This window comes from Heptranchias perlo, chromosome 34, assembly GCF_035084215.1.
Source record: "Heptranchias perlo isolate sHepPer1 chromosome 34, sHepPer1.hap1, whole genome shotgun sequence".
Taxonomy (NCBI): domain Eukaryota; kingdom Metazoa; phylum Chordata; class Chondrichthyes; order Hexanchiformes; family Hexanchidae; genus Heptranchias; species Heptranchias perlo.
In genome coordinates this window covers 3,728,759-3,754,628 of record NC_090358.1, presented here as the reverse complement: position 1 = coordinate 3,754,628, position 25,870 = coordinate 3,728,759, and the positions used below count along the sequence as shown (strand labels likewise).

General features: G+C 43.8%; 1 protein-coding gene across 3 annotated transcripts in view; it reads right to left on the bottom strand.

Annotated features, from left to right (window-relative positions):
- Positions 1-25,870, bottom strand: part of LOC137301716 (uveal autoantigen with coiled-coil domains and ankyrin repeats protein-like) — a 116,946-nt gene that overhangs the window by 63,756 nt on the left and 27,320 nt on the right. For 2 of the 3 annotated variants that reach the window (XM_067971301.1, XM_067971303.1), the window contains exon 2: positions 3,446-3,576. In XM_067971301.1, the coding sequence (XP_067827402.1) occupies positions 3,446-3,576 (131 nt within the window). Of the gene's footprint in view, positions 1-3,445; positions 3,577-7,653; positions 8,163-25,870 lie in introns of those variants that run through there. The other variant, XM_067971302.1, reaches the window with a different exon arrangement.

Sequence of the window (25,870 nt, the reverse complement as noted above, 5' to 3'; positions counted from 1 at the left end):
TGCAAGATCCAGCCCCTGCATTGCACCACACTCATGTTCAATTAGTGCATCCCAGCTACATTTTATAGTGCTTCTTAAAAAAAAAATTCCTGCTGCCATATCCAAAAATAAACACCAAGAATTCAATTTGAAACTGTGATGCGAAATGGACCCACAGCATTATTAAGTGAAGCTCTATTAATTATCTTTCTGCAAAGTTATATATTTATCCACACAAGCATACAGATGACCACTTAGTTGGCTTAGTGTCAAGAACCATGGCTGCCATTCGCAGTACAACTGAACTTTCCAAAGGAAAGGCTTTGGAATAACACTCATTCTTCCAAAATCTATACTACCATAAATCATTTGTCTTTTTCTTGGCAGACAATGATGTATTTATGGTTCCCTCTGGATCTTTTACAACTAACTCAACAACAATCAAATCTCTGCTAACGCTCAGAGCTACACAGTATTGGCTTTATATAAAAATCTATTTACTAATAGCGATAAGCGTTGCTACTTGTTAAAATGAACCTGGAGATTTCTAATTAGATTGAACTTCTGTTAAAATTGAGAGAGAATTGGAGTGCCTGCACCCAGCAACTGCTAAAGGGCACCCAGAGGTTTAAGTACCATGTTTATTGTAGGGAAATGAGTTTGGATTCATTTCAAAATCAATAATCTTTTCCCTAATAAAAAAAGAGCCAAGATTGAGCTCAAGTTGGTCTCCTACTCCCTCAGTAACTACACTTCAGCCCTGCTGCTGTCCTGAACATGCCCAAACCTCCCTCTTCTATACCTGGTCACCCTCCACTGCAGCACGTTCCATTGGCTCTCTCCAGACAACCAACTGAGCTGGCTTATTTCTCTCCCCCATTCTGCTACGCTCAATTTCTCCAACCTTCTCCTCAATACCCTCTTCACACTTCATCTTCCCTTCATGTTTCCCCTCCCCGCCCACTTATCTCCACACCACATCCCCCAACTTTCCTCAGCTCATTCCCCGTCCAACATGCTCCCAAAGTTAGTCTTACTACACTGGCTGTCCCCACCCCCTTCATATCACCCAACAAAATGACCACTCGTTTGTGAACAAGGCCCTCCCCATCCATAACATTACCCGGGATAAGTGTATTAACATCCGAGCCTGATCAGTACCTGGCACATCCCACACCAAATTGCCTTGGAGGCTGCGTTTGTCACTCACCTCCAGGTTTAATCTTGACCCGTCACCATATCCAGCACTTTATCCACGTTTCTACCACCCTTCCCAGTTCTCATCATTTATCACCCACTCAAACCCCTCAACACCTTGCTCCTTACTGTCCTCAGTAAAGCTTTGCATTAAACCACTCATCCGCGGTGTCTTTAACCTGCGCCTGACCACCCTGGTCTTCATCCTTACACAACTGGGAATGTGGCTTGCTGTCCATCCCAGTCCTTAACCTCCACCATGGTCCATCGTTGGGGCACTGCTCTCCTGTGGCTCCACCCTTATCTTTCCCAATGTAGTCAATAAATCCAGGTCTGCAGTACCAACACTGGAGGGCGGGTGTAATTAGAGTGTGACAAGTTTACATTGGCAGTTTCCTTTATAAATGTGGATTGTAGGAATTGATAATGGGAATAGAAAAATAAAGACAGAATGTGTTACTTTGAAGTGGAGACTGAATTACATCTGCATGCTTCAATCTAATTATCCCCCCACTCTCTAACCCCGCTTTACCTGAAGACTACACTTGGTCTTCACTCCCCCATGTGCCAGGTGGACAGGGAGGTTGACTGGTATAAAAAACAAAATCCGGCTTTAGGGGGCACAACGGAGTGTTTTCTTAAATCCCACCATGCCACAGTGATACATTGGAGGTCAGAACTGACACCGTGACTTTGCGACCTCAGACAGGCCTTCAAAAAGGGAAGACAAACCAGAGCAGGCAATCCAGGCTCAAGCTCAGACATCCCCTTTAGTCACTTGTTAAGGAAACAATCCCAAATAAAGGTCACTGTTTGCCTTACTCTCTCTGAAGAATTGTTTGTGCTGTTTGGGGGTGGGGCAGAAAAGGAGCAGAGAGATAGTGAGAAAAATTAAAAAGGGAAAGAACACTTGGCATAAGAAAAACAAAACACAAATGATCGAAGTTAGAACTACAAACAGAAAATATCAGAAACGCTCAGCAGGTCCATTACAAGCTGTAAAACAAGTCAAGATAAATGCGTCCGATGCAAACCCTTCGCCCCATCATCAGAACTGTTCTGATAAAGGATCCATACCCGAAACCCCAACCTATCTTTTCTCTTTGCTGTGTGTTTCCAGCAATTTCTTGATTCAGCTTTAGTTTTGAGGATACAAGTTAAAAAATAGGGGTTAAGGAGAAGACAGGCAAAACTTCCTCGCCTAAAGGGTAACAAGTTTATCCCAATTATATTCCACGGTACGTTTGAGGGTCAATAAGAAACACAAGCTTTAGATTTTTTCCAAACTATGAACAATGCAGTGCACCACATTCCTGTCATCACAATGGGTCCTTAAGCCATCGCACAGAATAAATTCAGCCGAGAATCCAGTCAGGTTAAGGGTATAACGTCAGATAAATTACTATTGTCAGACCTAATGGCTTTTTTCCGTTCCTAACAATTCTTATGTTCTTATCCAATTAACTGTTTTTGATCTTTTTTCAGCTGGAAAATAGTGGCTAGTGCTCGACTGAACAGGATGTAGAAATTTGAAAACCATTATCACATGCAGTATTCAACGTTATAACCATAATTAAACAGATGGTAAGTTGATAACACCAAAGAATCTTTCATGATATTGTGCTGTATAAACAAACAGTAGACAAAACAAAAGAAAGTCTGGTGATACAGCAGGTTTCATAGAAATACACTGCATTGCAGAGTTTGAGAGCATGAACCTGATCACAATTTTCCACATGACCAGTTGCTGATCATGGTCAGGCCATTATGCTCTAAACCATCCTCATTGCTGAATACGCAGCCACATTAACAATGGAAAGACAATTCAAAGTCAGCGTTTTTTCCCCACAAATAAAGGGGGGGGGGGGAAGGAGAGAGGGAGGGAGGGAGGGAGGAGAGGAGACAGAGCACGAGAGAGAGCAAAAGAAAGGAGGAGGAAAGAGAGAGCGAGAACGAAGAGGGAAGAGAGAGATAAATGTTTACAAAATAAATAATGGTATAAAAAGAGAACATACATTGGGGTTTCAAAATGATCAGACATAAGTGTACGTTCACAACTTTACTCATTGAACAAATAGCAAAACAACGTACGCACACAGGATGCTCCAACATGCAAGCAGTGCGATTCTAAAAGTACACGACCCAAACTCCACTTCCTCGAGTGAGGAGACCGTGGCGGCAATAAAACCGACCAGTTAAGAAACTGAAATTCAATACATTCTGAACTCAAGCCAGGGCTTGGGAGTGAATACAGTCGAGTGATACTTACGCCGATCGGCCCTCCACATCCAACTTGGTAGAGATGACACCTCGTTTGGCGAGTACCGACGTGACCTTGTCCACATCTCCCTTTTCCACTGCCTTCATTAGCCGCTCGTCATATTTGCTCCAGTCGGACGTCTTTTTTAAAAAAAAAATTAAAAATAAAATCACTCTAAAATACTAACATCAAGCGATACATCGTGCACGTAGCATCTTAGTTCACTAATGTAGTGTGGGCATATGTAACCCCACTGAGTAGAGCTTTCCTCTGGCGCTCTGTCACGTTATACATCAGCACCTGCTTCCTCCAATCTGAGCAGGAATCTGACATGTGTATGTTTTTATAGCTCACCACTACACCAAGCCACTCTGCAAAACGCAGAGATACTAGGTCAACAAATGGACACTTGTGTTATTGACCAGCTGAACAGCAAATTACACTCGTAAAGCACGCTCTTCTTACGATTAATCGGAAAGGAAGGGATTTAGTGCTCCTGCTTTCTTCTCTTGTCTCACAATTTCTTTTCACACCTTTAGACCCTCCTTCACAGCACACCATTCTTTACGGTTGTCACCAAATCGAGGTTGGACCAAGGGAAAAGTCACGGTCCTTAGTGGCCAACTGACCAGCGGTACATCGAGGGACTACGTGTATCTATAAATGCAGTACTGACAGGTATATGGCACTAGGATGCTCACCTATTGCCAAAAGGGGTAACAGGAGGGCCATGGCAGAGGAGGGCAGTGCCCTTACACGGTTCCATGCCCACCTCTCCCACTGCAGCCGTTGCATCTCCAGCAATGGTTTCTCTGCCAGCTCCTTCATGGTCACATCCAGAGCACCCCAAGGACTAATCCTCAACTATATGCTGCCCCCAGTAGCTTCCACATGTATATCAACACCCAGCTCCATCTTCCCATCACTTCATTTGACCCCAACGAGCAACACTGGTGTTGAGATGGCCCGTCTGACATCATGGGACGGATGATTCAGAATCTCCTATAATTGAGCGTCATTTTTGGCCCATTTTAATATTCCACACACTCGCCATCCAGTCCATCACCCCCTCCCCTCCCGCATGCTCACTCAGGTTGAACCACTCTATTGAGCTCGAAACTTAGCTTGAAACCCCATATCCCACCCAGTTTCAATACCACTTCTACCTCCACAACACTGCTCACCACCACTATCTAAACCCATGGCGATCAAAACCCACATCAGAGTCTTCATCCAGACTAGACTTCTCTGATGCTCTCTTTGCAGGTCTCCTGACCTTCACCCTCTATGAAATTCATATAAATCTATCACTTGCATCCTGTCCTGCACTCCGTCCCGCTTACCCACCACCCCATATGTTGCCCCCCCCCCGTCGCCTGCCAATTGAATTTAAGGCCTCCTCCTCGTCTGCAAATTCCTCCCTGGCCTCATGCCACCCTACCTACGCAACATTCTCCAGCTTTTTCTTAATGATTACAGATATGATTGATGTTGCCACATTTCCATTCAGTATCTGCAACTCAATCACACAGTACAGAATGAGGCCATTCAGCCCATCGTGCCTGCTCTTTGAATGGCCTATCCAATTAGTGCCACTCCCCTGCTCGCTCTTGGTTTTTCTTTAAGATTTCCCCCTCCCCCCTGCACTACCCACCGTTTTTGCCAATGTGACAAACCCAAATGCCAAATTATTTTTTTTTTTTTAAAAAGTGAAACTTCAGGCTGGGACTGGTTTGGTGACCCTGGCAGTTGTCACGGTGCATAATGATATTTTTTTTCCCTGTTGCTGGTTTTACTTCTAATGTGTAAAGCCTTCATCTCAGCTCCTACAAGGAAACCCATAAGTACGGAGGCCCTGCTCCTCTGCTCTCCGGTCGTACTAGTTCAGAGTCTCTGATTTCAAACTCCTGCCTGATACCATCCCGGATGCTAGTCAAATCTAATTTTAGCAGCTCAAATATTAATACCTTAATACCAGCCAACAAAAAAAAAGGATCTGTCTATAGCAATCGCAAGTAGAACCAATCTGGGCAATATATTTACTCCTCCCCTGCCGTGTCAATGTTTGTTTGATAATTGCTCCTGTGAAGCGCCTTGGAGCGTTTTTACGATGTTAAAGGTGCTATATAAATGCAAGTTGTTGTTTCCTACATTGCAACAGTGACTACACTTCAAGAAAAAAAGTACGTCATTGACTGTAAAGCGCTTTGGGACATCCTGAGGTCGTGAAAGGCGCTATATGAATGCAAGTCTTTCTTTGCTTACAATTTTTCCTTCTTGCCTACTGAGGGTGCTAAGGAACCACAGATGCTTTCCATCATTCTGTACAGTGAGGAGGCAACAAGCTACTTAACTTCGGGGAGCTACCACAGTCGAGTTCAATCTTAACCTCATCGGATATCCACAAAGGGACAAGCATCAGGAGCAGGAACCCTGGCTGATTACTTCCCTCCCTTTTCTACGCACAGAGGCTCAATAGTTGATATGACTCAGTACTGCTCTAGGAAAGGCATTCACTCACTAAGTCATTCGGGGAGATTGGAAAAAAAAACTGCGTCTTGACCACTCAGGAAGGTCATCCAGTGAATTGTTGATCCTCACAGGCCTGGAAGACCCAAGGTTTGGCCCTTGGTCTAGGTACTAGGGGGGTACTACAGTTGCTCTTAGCACCCACGAATTGGGAGAAAGAGGAAAATTGGCATGGCTTCCCATTCTTGACCACTAACCAGTGGCTCGTACTGGAAGTGGGCGCATGAATGTCAGGCGAGGACGGGATAAGGCTAGTCTGTAGTGGGCTGCCACTCCCCATTCTTCCACTCCTCCGAAGAGCTTGCTGATATTCACCGTCAGGACTCCCACATGAACAATGGCCAACAGGTGAAGTACCAGATGGCAACCAGTGGCCATGAAATTTTACCCACTAAGTCAGTCACTTCAGGAGGGATGGAGGGTGATCATTTGAGAAAAAGGGAGGAAATAATAATCAAGCATACCTTAATACAAGACTGAATTCAAACCTCATTACAAACTCAGACAACAACTTGCATTTATATAGCGCCTTTAATGTAGCAAAACGTCCCAAGGTGCTTCACAGGAGTGTTATCAGTCAACATTTGACACCGAGCCACATAAGGAGATATTAGGACAGGTGACCAAAAGCTTAGTCAAAGAGGTAAGTTTTAAGGAACATCGTACAAAGGAGAGAGGTAGAGAGGCAGAGAGGTTTAGGGAAGGAATTCCAGAGCTTAGGGCCTAGGTAGCTGAAGGCACGGCCGCCAATGGTGGAGCGATGGAAATCAGAGATACACAAGGAGGCCTGAATTGGAGGAGTGCAGAGATCTTAATACTCCTTGATACACAACAGAATTCAAATCGAATTACAACCTCAGACAAAACATGCAATGTTCATCTTGCTGCAGTTTGAACCCTGCTAAGTATCTATATACAAATGAAAGTTCTATCGGGGAGAGAGGAAGAGAGAAATAACAAACAAAATGGACTGTATCAACAAGGTTCCTCGATGCAAATATTTACAATTACTTCCAATAAAAAATATTTTGAAATTTACTTTTGAGAATATCAAAATCAAGGATTAAATTCCCTTGCGATATTACATGGCCACCAAAATATTTCAATAATTGCTTCGATGTTTATAAAATAGTTACACCCAATGTTAAATTGCTCAACATCATCGCAAAGCATCGACACGATTATAAACATTGTAAGTCAAGGACACGAGCAATAACAAAACTCAACACTGGCATACAAAAAGAATCTTTTCTTTTTTAAAAAAAAGTTTCAACAAAGCTGAAATAAATAAATAAATAAAATTTTTGGATTCGAGCCACTCATTATAAGTTGCCAGAAGCTTCAGTCTTGCAGCGTTATGACATCACTTGAACTCAACTGGATTACAGTCCATTCATTCACTTCCACACATCTATTATTGAAGACACTGAACCACTTTAGATCAATAGAGATATCTATATTCTGCAGCCATCAGATACTTGATCACCCCGCTTTAAAACATCCTATGCTATAATAATTGCACAAACAATCGCAATACAACATTATTAACCACAACTCAATAAATGATAAATAAATCAACACGAGAGGCGATCAAAAGAAAACTATACATCACATTCGCATGCAAACTTCCAAATGCTGATTAAAACTATCAGAGAGACAAAGCACTGCCTTCAGTACAAAATACCTACAGAGGGCACAGAGGCGCAGGAAAACCAACGTTTCATGCTGGTGAAGGATGCTGCTAGGTTCGGGCAGATTTACTGTCGCAAATTGCAGCCTGCTATAAATCTCCAACTCCGCAATTCGCACAGTGCAGGTTCGGGGGCCAGAAAGCACAAGGAGCTGCTTCTGCAGGCTCGGCAGAGTCCTACAACTTCAGAAGAATCGCATGGCCCCGGTTCATAATCCAGTTTGAGCACCTTACTAAATTTTCTTCATCTTCCGTGTCTTCTTGTGACTGCATTACTCCTCAGGAGGATTTTTGGTTTTTTTTGTTTTGTAATTTGAGTTTTGTTTTCAGAGACCATAAAATGCCGCCCGGGGATTAGAACACAACCAGGTAGAGCAGCTCCTCCCCTTGTTCCGCTGACTCTGCCGAGCCTTTTGGTGCTCGTTTTTGCTCGATTCCAGCCTTTTTCGACATAAGCAACTGCAGTTCGAAGCTCTGGCTGCAGGGCTGTGCATGCCCTGCAGTGGCTTATGCCAAGAGTAAGTAAGGCTTTTAACTTGGCTCTAAAATATCACACCCTGATCACAGTAAACAAGCCATGCAGCCAGCCAACTCCTTCATTTTTGACCTCACGACCTTCCGAGAGACGTCTGCAAGGTATGGCTATTAATAATTCTGTGCATGCATAGCCGGTGAGTAATGGAGTATCAAGCTATCATCATTAAGCCAAAAAGGCCTACAAAGAACTGTGGTACCATCAAGGCATGTTTTTGCAGAATCTAGAAATAGTCACCTCCAGCAGAGGGATGCAAGTGTCAGGTTCAAAAAGCCTTTGGCTGACCTTCGAATACACTTGTAGCACCAAATGACCATTCATCGTTCATAAGTACCTGGAGGGCTGCTTTCTTCTGTATGATACATGGGTTACATCATAATTTTTTTTTTTTTTTACAGGCAGGTAAAATTCACCATCATTACTACAATGTTCCCCCTCCCCCACACGTCCCTGCCAAAGCTGCTCATTTACGATACTGTGCAGATGAGGACATATGTCAGCAGCAAGATGCAATAACATCACCACAAGAGAGTTGCAGTCAATCACACAAGGAGAAACACATCGTGCTGCTGGCCAGGACATGTATTTTAAACCTTGCGGCTTAAATATATTTCTAGCTACGGCAATTTGTATTTTCATTTGGAATTTACAACTATTAAAACACAGGATACTAGAATACTCCTTTTCATCTTGTGAGCCGTCTCTAACCTCTCTCCAGGAGGCGACAGGCTGCGTTTTTGAAAATCCGACAAGTGGGAGATTAAATGTTAAATTTAAAGGCGTCTTCGCAGACCCAAAGGTAAAAACCTCGTAACCAAATTGCTGTGGGAGCATAAAAATATACCTTTGGAACAAGAATTCAGATGAACAGAGTTTCATTGTACAATAGTTGTGTTTAATCCCCAAAGATACAAAACCTCTTCACCTCAATCATAACTACTCCCCAAAGATGGCGAAGCGCGCGAGGGCTAGGCCCGCATGCAGCGAAGCGCGCGAGGGCTAGGCCCGCATGCAGCGAAGCGCGCGAGGGCTAGGCCCGCATGCAGCGAAGCGCGCGAGGGCTAGGCCCGCATGCAGCGAAGCGCGCGAGGGCTAGGCCCGCATGCAGCGAAGCGCGCGAGGGCTAGGCCCGCATGCAGCGAAGCGCGCGAGGGCTAGGCCCGCATGCAGCGAAGCGCGCGAGGGCTAGGCCCGCATGCAGCGAAGCGCGCGAGGGCTAGGCCCGCATGCAGCGAAGCGCGCGAGGGCTAGGCCCGCATGCAGCGAAGCGCGCGAGGGCTAGGCCCGCATGCAGCGAAGCGCGCGAGGGCTAGGCCCGCATGCAGCGAAGCGCGCGAGGGCTAGGCCCGCATGCAGCGAAGCGCGCGAGGGCTAGGCCCGCATGCAGCGAAGCGCGCGAGGGCTAGGCCCGCATGCAGCGAAGCGCGCGAGGGCTAGGCCCGCATGCAGCGAAGCGCGCGAGGGCTAGGCCCGCATTCAGCGAAGCGCGCGAGGGCTAGGCCCGCATTCAGCGAAGCGCGCGAGGGCTAGGCCCGCATTCAGCGAAGCGCGCGAGGGCTAGGCTGGAGGGTACAGGCAGGAGGGTAGTTGTCCACACTCATTTATTGCCGGAGTTTCTGCTGCATCGAACGTGCCACTTCCATTTGGCTCACGCTTTCAATTACATCTCATCCTGCTTTTCTTGCCAATATCTGGTTGCTTTTTATCCCTGGCTGTGCTACAGTGTAGTCCCATGGGATCTTTTACATCCACCTAGGGCAGACAAGTCATTGGTTTCTGAAAAACGATACCTCCGCCTATGGGGCATTCCCTCAGGACTGCACTGTAAGTGTCAGCCCAAACTCCAAAATATCCCAAACTAGAGGGCTTCTCGGCTGGACAGGCTAATGAGAGGGAAATTAGGGGAAGTGGCCTAAGAGAGAGAGGGGGAGGGAGGAGGATTATTTCATAAAAGGGGTAGTCTGACACATGCAATTTCAGACCACACGATGGACACAAGATTGGAAAACACAATGCATCCCCTCTCTGGGAATCAAATTCAGTAGGTAGCATAGAACAGAGTCAATTCCCAGTGCATGCCAGAGATAGTTGATCTTAAGCCTTCGTGCTAACAAGACCTTACATAAAAAGAGAGGGGGGAAATTACTCGATGTAAAAAAGGAAAATGCACGCACACGCATGCCCCCAGCCTGGACCCGATACAAAGAACACTTTCTGTATCAGGAAACAAGCCGGACCTAAAAAGGGAAATAAGCACAACCGAGGACCTCAAATTTCAACAGACGCCCTTTGGATAAATCCAGTTCTTGGGGGGAGGGCAACAAGGATTCTAAAACATAGATCATACGGAGCACACCATTTCAACCGCGACATAATCTTGGGGCCGACCACACCGCATGCTGGGAGAATAGTGCCGAGACAGTTCTACATGCTGGACTTCTTTATGCGTTGAATCACCAACATGTTTCGGTTGTTATATCCCAGTCCAAAAAAAAAATCTAGAAAGACCTGCATTTATATAGCGCCTTTCACAACCTTAGGACGACCCCAAGCACGATTACAGCCGATTAAGTACTTTGTTTTTGAAGTGTAGTCATTGTTGTAATGTAGGCAACGCGGCAGCTAATTTACACACAGCAAGCTCTCACACACAGCAATGAGATAATGACCAGATAGTATGTTTTAGTCAGATTGGTTGAGGGATAAATATCGGCCAGGACAGCAGGGAAAAACTCCACAGCTCTTCTTTGAAATAGTGGCCATGGGATCTTTCAGGTCCACCCGAGAAGGCAGACGGGGCCTCGGTTTAACATCTCAACCGAAAGTCGGCACCTCCGACAGTGCAGCACTCCCTCAGTACGGCACCGAGAGCATCAGCCTGGATTTTGCGCTTACATCTCTGGAGTGGGACTTGAACCCACAACCTTCTGACTCAGAGGAGACAGTGCTGCCCACTGAGCTACGACAGACAATGATCTTTTATTCTTCAAGTGGCTGACACTATAGACCGGAGCTTTCGGGAGTACGTCAATATTTCCAGCTGCTCCTTCACACCAACATTTCAAAATTCCATGTTGTCGGATTCTTTGCTTGTGTAAAAAAAAAGCCACCAGTTGAAATGCAAACAGTAACACGTTATTATAAAAACATGTGTCTGTTGCCAAAGATCACAGAGGATCCAACAGATTTAATTTACTGTGATTTTTAACATGAAACAATAGTACATTTAAATGAACATTCCAATATATTTGTAATTGCAATCCCACCCATAGAGTAGCTCTTTACTTTGGTCATTTGACAGGCACTATACAGGCAAGGTTTGACTTTTTAAAATACACACTCTTCCAGTAAATATCCTGCGAGACTTTTTTTTTTAAGTAACAAAAACAATCTAGCCATCAGAAGGATGTGTCTGACCCTAGGGGGCTGTGCTTGAGGAGGGTAATGCACAACACTACAGACACAATCGCCTTTCCTAATCACATAGGGAACACAGGAGGGTGACTTTCCACCAATGCCATTGCTGGGAAGGGAAAACAAACATTGCTAAACCCACTCTCCAGCAGACAGGAAAACTAACAGATAGACATGGGGTTTTTTTCCCCCTATTGCTGCAAGCTGCACTCTTAGAGGTGTCGTCTTTCTGATGAGATGTTAAACAGAGGACTCCGTCTGCCCTCTCAGATGGATGTAAAAGATCCCATGGAACTATTTCGAAGAAGAGCAGGGGAGTTCTCCCCAGTGCCCTGACCAATATTTATCCCTCAACCAACATTACTAAAAATGCAAATTATCTAGTCATTATCACATTGCTGTTTGTGGGATCTTGCTGTGCACAAATTGGCTCCTGCGTTTCCTACATTACAACAGTGACTACACTTCAAAAGTACTTTAGTGGCTGTGAAGCATTCTGGGACGTCCTGAGGGCGTGAAAGGTGCTATATAAACGCAAGTCTTTCTTTCTTTAAGCTTGTCCCAGGACTCAGATGACTTATTAAACTGCTTGAGTTTTACTCTTTCAACACATGACACCTGGATCATAAGCAGCTTTGCAATCTTCTCCAACATCCATAGAGATCCCCACCCCCCAATGTGGTAAGATCTGAAAGCGTTTAACAACCGTAATTATATATCATGTGGCACAGAAGTAATAAATATGGACTTTTATTCCAAAGACCAAACATTTTGTGCCCACTTGACAATATTTGATATTTCCATTCAGCCCGTTTATAAACAAACTGATGGACGACAACACTAGATATTCATTATCCAAACTGTTTGACCCCTTTCTGGGATTAGATCACAGCCTTACAATTACTCATGGGTACCCTACACGTCTATATAAATAAATTCTATTCAGCTGAGCTACTACTATTGCGACTTAGAAATAGCTACTGCATTACCTCCATTTTTCTATAGTAACTACATGAAAGTGATACTCCATTACAATGAAAATAAACGTTATAATTAGCTTGTTGGAATTCTGCGGAATTTATGGTGACATCAAGCAAGGGACAGGGCAAGCCCTAACAAGGATATAACGACCAGCCAAGACACCAATAGGAAGGGGCAGATTGGGGAGGGAGGTGAGCTACTTGGTCAAGTAATCTAAGACGTCGTGCTATAGCCCCCCCCCCATGAAGCTAAAAATGTTACTTAAATATACCTGCAAACTTGCTGAAAGGTCATACATGCCAATTAGTACTGCTTTGAGGAATTCGACCATTCGGTTGGATATGTTAGATTTGCTCAGTTGGTAGCAATCTGGATCAGAAAACAGTGGGTTTGAGTGCCAAACTTTATACTTGCAATACACTGAAAACTTGTTCCTCTCCGAACGTCCCATTGCTGTCCTGTTCAACAGCGTCTGGATCCAAGTTTGACAAAATATGGCATCAGTAGAGATGCCCATGTTGCAAAAGAAACCAACACACAAACATCCCAGAGGGATGGGGAGATTGGGTGGGAGACAGAGAGAAGACGCATACTTATTCATAAGGCTTTAAAAAAAACAAGAGTCAACTCATCTGAACCCAATGCTGTTAAAATATAATACACATTTCATACCGATGGGGTGCAATGTTTAAATCACACCCCACAGCAGTTCAGTTCAAGCAATGCTATTAATTTGTAGAAATTGATTACCGCAAACCAAAAAATAAAGCAAACACAATCAAATGCATATGGACGATTCGTTTAAGAACAGGTTGGAGTGCGCTGCAAGACCATAACAGAGGTTAGGATGAGTTCCTAAAGCCAAAAGCTTCACTCTCACCATTTGTTTTATACAAAAAGAGCCAATAAGTTATTGTCTTTACAAACTATGCGATACCAAAGCCACTTACTCACCCATTTGCTAGAGTTTAAACTGGTCACCAAACCTATAATTACTGTACTGGCTTTAGTAACACAAACCTTTCAAGTTTTGATCTCATGGAGTTCCATAATAACAGGCTTCCACACCCTAAATGTAGGTGACCTCATACTTGCCTCCTGCCCCAATCCCCACCCCCAAAGTAACATCTAATTAAAGTATATTTACTGGTTTGGTGGTCATAAACTGCAGACTATACATTAGAACATCATGCACATCATGTACCATATTGCTTTATACACCAGTTTAGATTCCATAATGGGAACTCCCAATAGGGAGTACACAGTGAGAGCGCAGATCAGAAAATCCTGGACCCGCTGTTTCTCACCTGCACTACATAAACTTGCATTTTAGGTAATGTTTTTGACAGAGAAACATTCTAAAGCGCTTAACTAGAGTTTAATCAAAAAGTGTTCAAAATAAACCATCTAAATTTGTTCATTCAGGATATTTATGCTACTTGAACAGATTTTAAAGCTGGTCAGTCAAAGTCCTCATATTGATCATAGAATTTTGTAGCTCAGAAGGAGGCCATTTGGCCAATCAAGTTTATGCCAACTCTCAAACAGCTAACCACTGAGCGCCAATACGCTTTCAAATTTTTCTTCAAATATTTGAACACTTCCCTTTTGAAAGGCATTATGGATTCTGCTTCCAGCGCAGTTTAGGAGCAGGAGGAGGCCATTCAGCCCTTTGAGCCTGTTCCGACATTCAATTGGATCACGGTTGATGTGTACTTCAGCTACGTTTACCTGCCTTTGATCTATATCCCTCCATACGTTCGCCTAACAAAAATCTATCGATCTCAGTCTTGAAAGCTCCAATTGTCCCCCACCATCCACAGCCTTTTGGGGTAAAGAATTCCAGATTTCCACTACCTTTTGTGCGAAAAAGTGCTTCCTGATTTCCCTCCTAAATGACCGAGCTCTAATTTTAAGATTATGTTCCCTCATTCTTGATTTCTACTCGGGAATTCTATGTCATAACAATCCTCTACATAAAAAAAAAATCTTTAAACCTCTTCCTTTGTTCTGTTGGTGACCATCTTAAATCTATGATCTCTAGTTACTAACTCACTATTTTTCCCTATTTACTTTTCTCAAAATCATTTCAATTCGATCTCCTCATAACCTTTCTGCTTTAATGAAATGAGTCCCAGTTAAAACAAAATAATTAAATTCTTGCTTTGCCATTTTTAGTGAACAAAAGCAGAATTGTTCACGAGCAGCAACCTAGTCCTGGCAACATCAGAAAGAAGAGTGGACATCACAGTGAAGCAGCAGTTTAGCCCCTCACGGGTTCAAGCCCCCCACTCCAGAGACTTGAGCCCCATAATCCAGGCTGGCGCTCCAGTGCAGTACGGAGGGAGCGCTGCACTGTCGGAGGTGCTGTCTTTCAGAAGAGACATTAAATCGAGGCCCCGTCTGCCCTCTCAGGTGGGCTTAAAAGATCCCACAGCACTATTCGAAGAGCAGGGGGAGTTCTCCCCAGTGTCCTGGCCAATTGTTATCAGTCAACTAAAAAGCTGCGTGCAAATTGGCTGCTGCGTTTCCTACATTTCAACAATGACAATGCTTCAAAAGTACTTCATTGACAAACGCTTTGGGGCGCCCTGGGGTCATGAAAGGCGTTACGCAAATGTAAGTTCCATTTTTCTGATTTTTTTGGAATTTAGGCTGTGTAATACAAAGGAAGAAAAACAAAAAAAAACTGTTTTGTCTACATAACAGTCACTGAGCTTCACAAATAATTCATTGTGTTAAATTGCTTTGAATGTTACATAAATGCACATATTATTGTATGACTCTGCACTCACCATGACTACACACAGTGTGAGGTGACTATAAACAAAGTGAGTATAATGCTGACCGATATCGCCAAATCACTGGAGCACAAATCCATAGAGGTTACGCTGATACTATCATCAGATTGCACTTACAGCAAGGTGCTGGGTTCTGGTCACTGTGGTAAGAGAGAGTCATTAGGCCCTGAAGGTGCTGAAGAGTGGCAGGGGAGGCTCAAGTCAAGGAGCCCTGCTGAGAAATAATTTAAGCAGCTAGGGCTTTCAGACAACAAAAAAAAGACATCTCAAAGTCCCAATAGAGGTATCCAGTATACTGACTGGGATAGATAAAGCAATTCAATTAAGGCACACCTGGACAAGAGGCACAGATTCAGGATTATGAAAGGCAAATTTAAGATGGACTTCAAGAAGTATTTCTTTACATAGAGGGCGAGCAACAGCTAGAATGGAATCGACTGCCAGGAAGGGTAATTGAGGACAAGACATGGGACTCAGTTATCGGCTACATTTATAATGGAAGATGGTACAGCCAGTGTACTGGAATAATGATATCAAATAGGCAGATGGGCCACCTTCATTCAAACCTTCCTGGTGATTTAGAAAATGTACAGATTAACAGATCAACTTATAAAGTCTAACTTTTTGTGTGGTTATTCTTGTGTATGGAAGATACAAAAGCAAGCTTGAGAGAAAACTTAATTCTGGATTTTACTGCACATTTAAACACACGCTACGTGGAACTAGTCCAGTATTAAAGGCTGACAAAACTCATGTCTACCAGCAGCAGAGTAAGTACAGCCGACAGTATTTATTACAAATATGATTAGCTGCTTCATAGGAGCCATTAGTATGTCTGGTGTGCAATCACCTTCATGGTTTTTGTTTAATAAAAGAAAATCAGTAATAGTGTACCGTTATAAGATTCCCTTTGATTCTCCATCACGGTCAAACAACATAAATGAAATGAATTGTGTTTCAATTTTAACTCTATTATGATGTAATTCAATGTAACTCTATGATAGAACTTGGGGCAACACTGAGCCAAGATGCATGTTTAACGCATGCAGTTCCCTTCCCAGTGGCAGTGTCTTGTTCAGGAACCCACATCCTGTAAAAGGTTGCCAACAATCCCCCGCCCCCGCCCCAGGATCGTCCTGGAGTTTCCAGGAATTCAAGATTAATCTCCTGGACACTGCTGCAAGTAAAAATCCAGGAGAAAATTCAGAGTTTTTTTTAATAAAAGAGTGGGTCCTGTCCCCCTACCCATTTTCTTTGAACGCTTGTGTTTATTAGTTATAAAAATATTGGAGATGGGGGGGGGGGGGGGAAAAGAGAGGGGAAAAAGGCTGTTTGACTGGGTGGGGCAGCCTCCAGGAATACAGCCAACCAGAGTTGGTATTTTGCTTCAAAAGACAATTTGGGACTAAGTCCTTATAGAGATTTCACAGTAAAGAACTCATCTTCAACCCAGTAATCCTTAACAAGGGTTCAGATTCCCCCATGCTTCAACTTGGGTTGCTCTTGCTGTTGAGGAGAGCAATTTTTACCAACCCCCAAAAGGCCCAGACTTAGGATGGGCCCAGTTCTGGTGATCAGAGTTTCCTCCTCAGCCCTTCCGCTACACATGACCAGCCTCTAATCAAGGACTATATTCATCGTCTGATGAAGGTTATACCCATCATGTTAGCAAGTCAGGCAGCTACTGAGGTTGAGTATTTACAGCATTTTCTGTTTTTGTTTCAGATTTTCAGCATCCGCAGTTTTTTTTGCTTTCGATTAGGAAAATGGACACGCAGCCAGGAAGTGAGGGGGGGATAGGTTACCAAAAACGTGATCGAAGAGATAAGCCTTGAGCAATTTTCTTTGGGGGGGGGGGGGGAAAGAGGGGGGGGTAGGCGCTTAGGGAGGGAATTCTAGACAGTAGGAACCTGGCAGCTGAAGGCTCTGTCACCAATGAAGAGTTGAAGGAGGGAAGAGAGGTACAAAAAGGCCAGTCAGAGAAGGGGCAGAGGGGAGGAAGGAGAGATATATAGGGCTGGAGGAGCTTGCAGAGGTAAGAGTGGGGCAAGGCCATGAAGGGATTTAAAGATGAGGACTTGAATACATTGGGTGATGAGAAGTGAAGACAAGGCTACGGCAAATATTTGACCCAATATCTCATGTGGCTCAGTGTCAAATTTTGCTTAATAATGCTGCTGTCAAGCACCTTGGGACGTTTTACTACACTAAAGGTGCTATATAAATGCAAAGCATCGTTGCTGTTGAAAAAGGAATAAACTTATTTTAGTTCATGAAGTGCAATGCCGAGAATCATCTACACCACAACCAAAATTATGGTAAATTCTGCAATTTTTTTTTGCCTCCACCACACTTGCCTCAGCTGACCTGACCGAAAATCCGACTCAGCAGCAGAAGCGCACACTCTCCAAAGACCAGGTTTAAAGCCGGCAGGAGCGGCGGAATAAAAAGGAACTCCTGCTTCAAGTCACTCACGACGTCACTGCTTTAGAATCCACTGAAGTTACAAAAGCACTGAATTCAAATTCCGTCGATTCAGACATCTTCCAGATGGAACACCTTGGTGATAAGATAAGCGGGCAGAGAAACCTTTTGGCCGCAGCACTTCAAATTTATCTCCTACGTAAACAGTCAGGGCTGGGAGAATCACAGCTTCATGTAATGGCCAGTAACTGCTGAGACTTCGAAGCTCCAAGTCTTCAACTGAAAAGAATCTGAATCTGGTGGGCATGGTTTCTGAGAGACACAGTTTACCACCTTGTTGCTGAAACAGGACAAATCTGCATTTATATAGCCCCTTTCACGACCTCAGGATGTCCCAAAGCACTTTACAGTCAATGACGTACTTTTGAGGTGTAGTCACTGTTGTAATGTAGGAAAAGTAGCAGTCAATTTGAGCACAGCAAGATCCCACAAACAGCGATGTGCTAATAACCTGATAATCTGTTTTTAATGATGTTGGTTGAGGGATAAATATTGACCAGGACACCTGGGAGAACTCCCCTGCTCTTCTTCAAAATAGTGCCATGGGACCTTTTACGTCCACCTGAGAGGGCAGACGGGGTCTTGGTTTAACATCTCATCCGAAAGTTGACACTTCTGACAATGCAGCACTCCCTCGGCATCAGCCTGGATTATGTGCTCAAGTCTTTGGAGTGGGGCTTGAGCCCACAACCTTCTGACTGAGGCTGGAGAGCTACTCACTGAGCCACAAATGACAGCGTGCTTTACCGAGGTACACTGGAACCTCATCCACCCACCCCATACCATCCACCGTGCAGAGTGGGCAAATCACGTGAACACCAATGCGCCCGGTATAAGTGGTGGGAACTGTAGTTAGGCAGCAGCACAGGGCTGAAATACAATATGCTGAATCGGGATACACCAGAGATCACAAATGTGGCTTTGGCAGTCAACTGAATCACAAGATAATGTCCCCACCCCGCAACTAACTTCGAGGCAAATGTTTAACATTTCCAATTCAAGAGTGTTAACGGTAGCACGGAGCAAGAAAGCGCAGATATCTTTAAAATATCAGCCATGGCTCAGTGGGTAGCATTGAGTCAGAAGGTCATGGGTTCAAGTCCCACCCCAGAGATTTGAGTAAAAAAAAATCTAGGCTGACGCTCCAGTGCAGTACTGAGGGAGTGCTGCACTGTCGGAGGTGCCGTCTTTTGGATGAGATGTTAAACCGAAGTCCCGTCCGTCCTCTCAGGTGGACGCAAAAGATCCCATGGCACTATTCGAAGAAAAGAAAGGGGGTGCTCCTGGTGTCCTGGCCAATATTTATCCCTCAACCAACCGCAAAGAGAGATTATCTGGTCGTTTATCTCATTGCTGTTTGTAGGATCTAGCTGTGTGCAAATTGGCCGCCACATTTCCCTACATTACAACAGTGACTTCAAAAGTAATTCATTGGCTGTGAAGAGCTTCGTGATATCCTGAGGTTGTGAAAAAGACGCTATATAAACGCAAGTTTTTTCTTTCTTTAACCCTGCTCTTAAAAGCTACTGTGCAACTGTAGCTCTTATTTCACAAAGCAGCTTTAAACCTAAAGGCAACTGTTAGTGTCAGTTAACTGCATTCAGTCAAGTTCTATAAATGACTAACAAATTATTCAGCCATTTAAGAATTTAATCTAATTTTTTTTTTAAATTTCTCTCAATTACTTGCAGCAACAAACTAAAACCCAACATCAGTCGGTAGATTGGAGCATTTTTTTTTTTCTATTCGTTCACGGGATGTGGGCGTCGCTGGCAAGGACGGCATTTATTGCCCATCCCTAATTGCCCTCAAGAAGGTGGTGGTGAGCCTCCTTCTTGAACCGCTGCAGTCCGTGTGGTGTCGGTTCTCCCACAGTGCTGTTAGGAAGGGAGTTCCAGGATTTTGACCCAGCAACGATGAAGGAACGGCGATATATTTCCAAGTCGGGATGGTGTGTGACTTGGAGGGGAACGTGCAGGTGGTGTTGTTCCCATGCGCCTGCTGCCCTTGTCCTTCTAGGTGGTAGAGGTCGCGGGTTTGGGAGGTGCTGTCGAAGAAGCCTTGGCGAGTTGCTGCAGTGCATCCTGTGGATGGTGCACACTGCAGCCAGTGCGCCGGTGGTGAAGGGAGTGAATGTTTAGGGTGGTGGATGGGGTGCCAATCAAGCGGGCTGCTTTATCTTGAATGGTGTCGGGCTTCTTGAGTGTTGTTGGAGCTGCACTCATCCAGGCAAGTGGAGAGTATTCCATCACACTCCTGACTTGTGCCTTGTAGATGGTGGGAAGGCTTTGGGAAGTCAGGAGGTGAGTCACTCGCCGCAGAATACCCAGCCTCTGACCTGCTCTCGTAGCCACAGTATTTATATGGCTGGTCCAGTTAAGTTTCTGGTCAATGGTGACCCCCAGGATGTTGATGGTGGGGGATTCGGCAATGGTAATGCCGTTGAATGTCAAGGGGAGGTGGTTAGACTCTCTCTTGTTGGAGATGGTCATTGCCTGGCACTTATCTGGCGCGAATGTTACTTGCCACTTATGAGCCCAAGCCTGGATGTTGTCCAGGTCTTGCTGCATGCATGCATTGATTTATGGAGCATAATATATGACTCCATCTAAAAGATTAATTTAGCAAGAATAGGCAGGAAATGTTGGCAGCTGAATTTGTATCTGAAAGAGAAAGGAACATTAAGATTTTGGAAAGGATCAATCATCATAACCAATACCAACCCCTATGAAGATTGCCACCGGAATCGTTAAATTGCCTTTCTCTCGGTCAACAACAACTTGCATTTATATAGCACCTTTAATGTAGTAAAATGTCCAACACCGCTTCACGGGAGCGATTATCAAACAAAATTTGACACCAAACCACAAAGATATTTGGACAGGTGACTAAAAGCTTGGTCAAAGAGGTAGGTTTTAACGAGCGTGTTAAAGGAGTGGGGAGTGGAGGAGAGGTTTAGGGAAGGAATTCCAGAGCTTAGATGTAACTGGTAGAATAGGTAAGGGAGAACCAGTGGATGTGGTTTATTTGGATTTTCAGAAGGCCTTTGATAAAGTCCCACATAAGAGGTTAGTGTGCAAAATTAAAGCACATGGGATTGGTGGTAATATACTGGCATAGATTGAAAATTGGTTAACAGACAGGAAACAGAGAGTAGGAATAAATGGGTCTTTTTCAGGGTGGCCGGCAGTGACTAGTGGGGTACCGCAGGGATCAGTGCTTGGGCCCCAGCTATTCACAATATATATCAATGATTTGGATGAGGGAACCAAATGTAATATTTCCAAGTTTGCTGACAACACAAAACTAGGTGGGATCTTGAGTTGTGAGGAGGATGCAAAGAGGCTTCAAGGCAATTTAGACAAGTTGAGTGGGTGGGCAAATACATGGCAGATGCAGTATAATGTGGATAAATGTGAAGTTATCCACTTCGAAAAGGAAAAACAGAAAGGCAGAGTATTATTTAAATGGTGATAGATTGGGAAATGTTGATACACAAAGGGACCTGGGTGTCCTTGTACACCAGTCACTGAAAGCAAATACGCAGGTGCAGCAAGCAGTTAGGAAGGCAAATGTTACGTTGGCTTTCATTGCAAGAGGATTTGAATACAGGAGCAAGGATGTCTTACTGCAGTTATACAGGGCCTTGCTGAGACCACACCTGGAGTGTTGAGTGCAGTTTTGGTCTCCTTACCTAAGAAAGGATATACTTGCCATAGAGAGTGTGCAGTGAAGGTTCACCAGACTGATTCCTGGGATGGCAGGACTGTCCTATGAGGAGAGATTGGGTTGACTAGGCCTGTATTCACTCGAGTTTAGAAGAATGAGAGAGGATCTCATTGAAACATATAAAATTGTGACAGGGCTAGACAGACTGGATGCAGGGAGGATGTTTCCCCTGGCTGGGGGGGATCCAGAATGAGGGGTCACAGTCTCAGGATACAGGGTAGGACATTTAGGACTGAAGATGAGGAGAAATTTCTTCACTCAGAGGGTGGTGAACCTGTGGAATTCTCTACCACAGAAGGCTGTGAAGGCCAAATCACTAAATATATTTAAGAAGGAGCTAGATAGATTTCTAGACAAAAGGCATTAAGGGGTATGAGGAGAGAGCAGGAATATGGTAGAGATAGAGGATCAACCATGATCATATTGAATGGAAGAGCAGGCTCAAAGGGCCGAATGGCCTACTCCTGCTCCTATTTTCTATGTTTAGGGCCTAGACAGCTGAAGGCATGGCCACCAATGGTGGAGCGATTAAAACTGGGGATGCGCAAGAGTCCGGAATTGGAGGAGCGCAGAGGTCTTGGAGCAAAGGCAGGAAAATGGATCAGAGGCACAGATCAGCCATTATCTAATAGAATGGTGAAACAGGCTAAAGGGGCTGAATGGCTCACTTCTGTTCCTATGTGCCTGTTCCTATGACCTACTTGTGTTCCTACCAGCCTTTTTCCTCTTGTTTCAGATTTCTAGCATTTGTGCCTTTTTGTTTTATGTTAACAGTTAACAAAAGTGGATTCGATGTGTGCAGGTGTCAAATGATGGGATTTTCAGTCCTATTCCCTTGACAGAAATATTTGCCGAGCTGGTATTTGCTCAAGTGGAACCGATATGCTTAAGACTTCTCACATTGTGCAGTCAATGTACTCTTCCTAATCTAGATCCGGAGTATTTCACAGATCTGTACCCAGGTTTTTTTTTAAAAAGACAAGTCATGCTGCACACATTAGGTAAACATCATGAGACCAGCCGACAGTTATAAAAGGCCCTTAAGCCTTTTCTTTTAATATAAACACAGCACCACAGAAAGAGATCCATCGTATTACTCTATACTGTAACTGCAAACCGACAAAAATCTCATCCATTTGTTAAGACAGTCCCAGCAATGGAAGAAAGCTCCCCATCAGCAAAATTCATTTCAGACACCTCATCTCCCCTCGCCATTTAACATCCCAAAGAGGGATAAAACACTAACACAAGGGCAGTCACGCTTCATAGTGCGATATTTCACATCTGCGAGTGTCAACACACTTACTCCACATTGAATTGTGAAAGTACATCACCAATCCAGCAGGAAAGGAAACACACATTTGTTGGGTATTGATTGAACCTATTGGCTTGGACTTTATTTTTATATGTCTATTTACACCAGTCTCTCTCTCTCTCCCCCCCCCTATTTTAAAAAGCACAATTTGCAATCTAAAGCTGTTACTGGATAGGTGACGAGTAGCAAGACTTAGCCAATCATTCAAATTTTGGCTTGCTAAAATCAGAAGTGCAATTTAAAACTTGGCTTGCATCCAGAATAGCTTGCGAATGTCATGGCAGGCTATTTTACACCCAAGAACCCATTAAACTTAGGCAGTATAAGATTTCAGAATGGCACTGGGGGAATAGAGAATCGAACGAATGACAAAACCTGGCACAACCCTTTGAAAATCCAAATAGGAGTGGAAACAGAAGAGTTCCACTGCCTGAAAGGGCGGTAGAAGCAGATTCAACTGCAACTTTCAAAAGGGAATTGGATAAATACTGGAAGGGAAAAAATTTACAGGGCTATGGGACTAATTGGACAGCTCTTTCAAAGAGCCGGCACAGGCACGATGGGCTGAATGGCCTCCTCCTGTGCTGTACCTACTATGACACTATTGAAATTATCTAGAACGTTGCTGGGATTGAGAGAGTTAGCTGTTGAGCTTTCAGTGCACGAGTCACCATCTTTGAATAAGCTATACAAGGCTAGGTTTAGGTGGAATATTACACTCAGGTCCCACACCTGCCTGTTTAAGTGGACGTTAAAAGATTACACGGCACCGTTCAAAGAACAGCAGGGAATTCTTCCTGGCCAACATTTCTCCCTCAAACATCACCATCAAAGAACACCTCAATTTTGGACAGATTACATCCACACAACTTTGCTCATTACAAGAATTATTACATAGAATGTACAGCACAGAAACAGGCCATTCGGCCCAACTAGTCCATGCCTTTATGCTGCACGTGACCCTTCTCCCATCCCTCTTCATCTCACCCCATCAGCATAATCTTCTATTCCTTGTTCCCTCATGTGTTTCTGCAGCTTTCCCTTAAAAGGCGTCGATGTTATTCACCTCAACTATTCCTTGTGGCAGCGAGTTCCACATTCACACCACTCTCTAGGTAAAGAAGTTTCTCCTGAATTCCCTATTGGATTTTTTAGTGACTATCTTATATTTATGGCCCCTAATTTTGGTCTCTCTTACAGATGCAAACATCAAGCTTTGCTCATCACATCCACACAATTTATTCTGTCACAAAATAGAAGAGTGATAATCTAGCTCTGCTGATGTTATCAAGGTTCACTGTCTTTTTAGTTTCACACCCAAGCCTTAGGGATTTGTAATCATTTTTGTGCTGTTCTTAAATGTTTTGGATATTTGCTTTGTGACTAACTGTGGCTCACTGTATTTTTCCAGTTTTCTCCGTGCAAATCAGCCCCCTCTGGGAAAAAGTCAACCCCTACCAGAAACACAATCCAAAAGGCGGCTAACGAGGAATTTCATAAACTCTCCCAAGCTTTCCTACCTGTGTTTTGCTTCTCTCCTTCTCTCATTGATCAACACGAAAACCAATAAAGCTTCACATTCAGCTGGCTGCCCAATTACTGTCAGGCTTAGTGAAACAACAAAGTTTACATTTTGGATGGGAGGAGTAAGAAAGAGCTTATTAGGGAACCCTCCCCCCCCCCCTAGAATCTGTCCACAATGCAGCATTTAAATCATCTTTGAACAATCTCACTAAATTGTAATTCACCCCCACCCAGTGATGACTCAGTGAATAAGTTCACTGCATGCTCTGGAACTAAGCTACACAGACCAGGAATGCTGCACTTTCACTCCCTATTCTGCGCTGGTGCTGATTTAGTCGATTTCAGCCAAGAAACTGAGGTACTCAAGTGGGGCGGGAGGGAGAGAAAGAAAAAGAGAGAGAGAGAGAAAAAGAGAGAGAGAGAAAGAAAAAGGGAGAGAGAGAGAAAAAGAGAGAGAGAGAAAGAAAAAGGGAGAGAGAGAGAGAGAGAGAGAGAGAGAAAGAAAAAGGGAGAGAGAGAGAGAGAGAGAGAGAGAAAGAAAAAGGGAGAGAGAGAGAGAGAGAGAAAGAAAAAGGGAGAGAGAGAGAGAAAGAAAAAGGGAGAGAGAGAGAGAGAGAAAGAAAAAGGGAGAGAGAGAGAGAGAGAAAGAAAAAGGGAGAGAGAGAGAGAGAGAAAGAAAAAGGGAGAGAGAGAGAGAGAGAAAGAAAAAGGGAGAGAGAGAGAGAAAGAAAAAGGGAGAGAGAGAGAAAAAAGAGAGAGAGAGAAAAAAGAGAGAGAGAGAAAAAAAGGGAGAGAGAAAAAAAGGGAGAGAGAGAGAAAGAAAAAGGGAGAGAGAGAGAAAAAGGGAGAGAGAGAGAGAGAAAAAGAGAGAGAAAGAAAAAGAGAGAGAAAGAAAAAGAAGAGAAAGAAAAAGGGGAAAGAAAAAGGAGAGAGAGAAAGAAAAAGAGAGAGAGAAAGAAAAGAAAAAAAAAGAAAAAGGAGAGAAAGAAAAAAAGAGAGAGAGAGAAAGAAAAAGAGAGAGAGAAAGAAAAAAGACTAGTTATATTCATCCTACAAAAGTACAATCATTCCAAGTTATGGCACTATATGTTTCTTTCCCCCTTCTTTGCTTGTTAACAGTTTACAGTTCATTACAATCCCTTTTACCAGAAACAAGTGGCTCAGCATTAATCTGCACACAATGGGATTGAATTTCACACCATAACTCACTTTTCAATTTCACTCGTCACTCCCACTCATTAGGAGGATTTTATCAGATATAGAGCACATATTCCAAACACCAACGTTACTGCTGAGCAATCATCACTGTTGAGAACTATCACCATTTTACCACTTGACCATCGACTTCAAAATTTGTAGTGTGCATATTAAAAATCTTGCCCTTTTATGAGCAAGAATTTAGATCAATCTAATTTCTCCCTCTTTACTATGA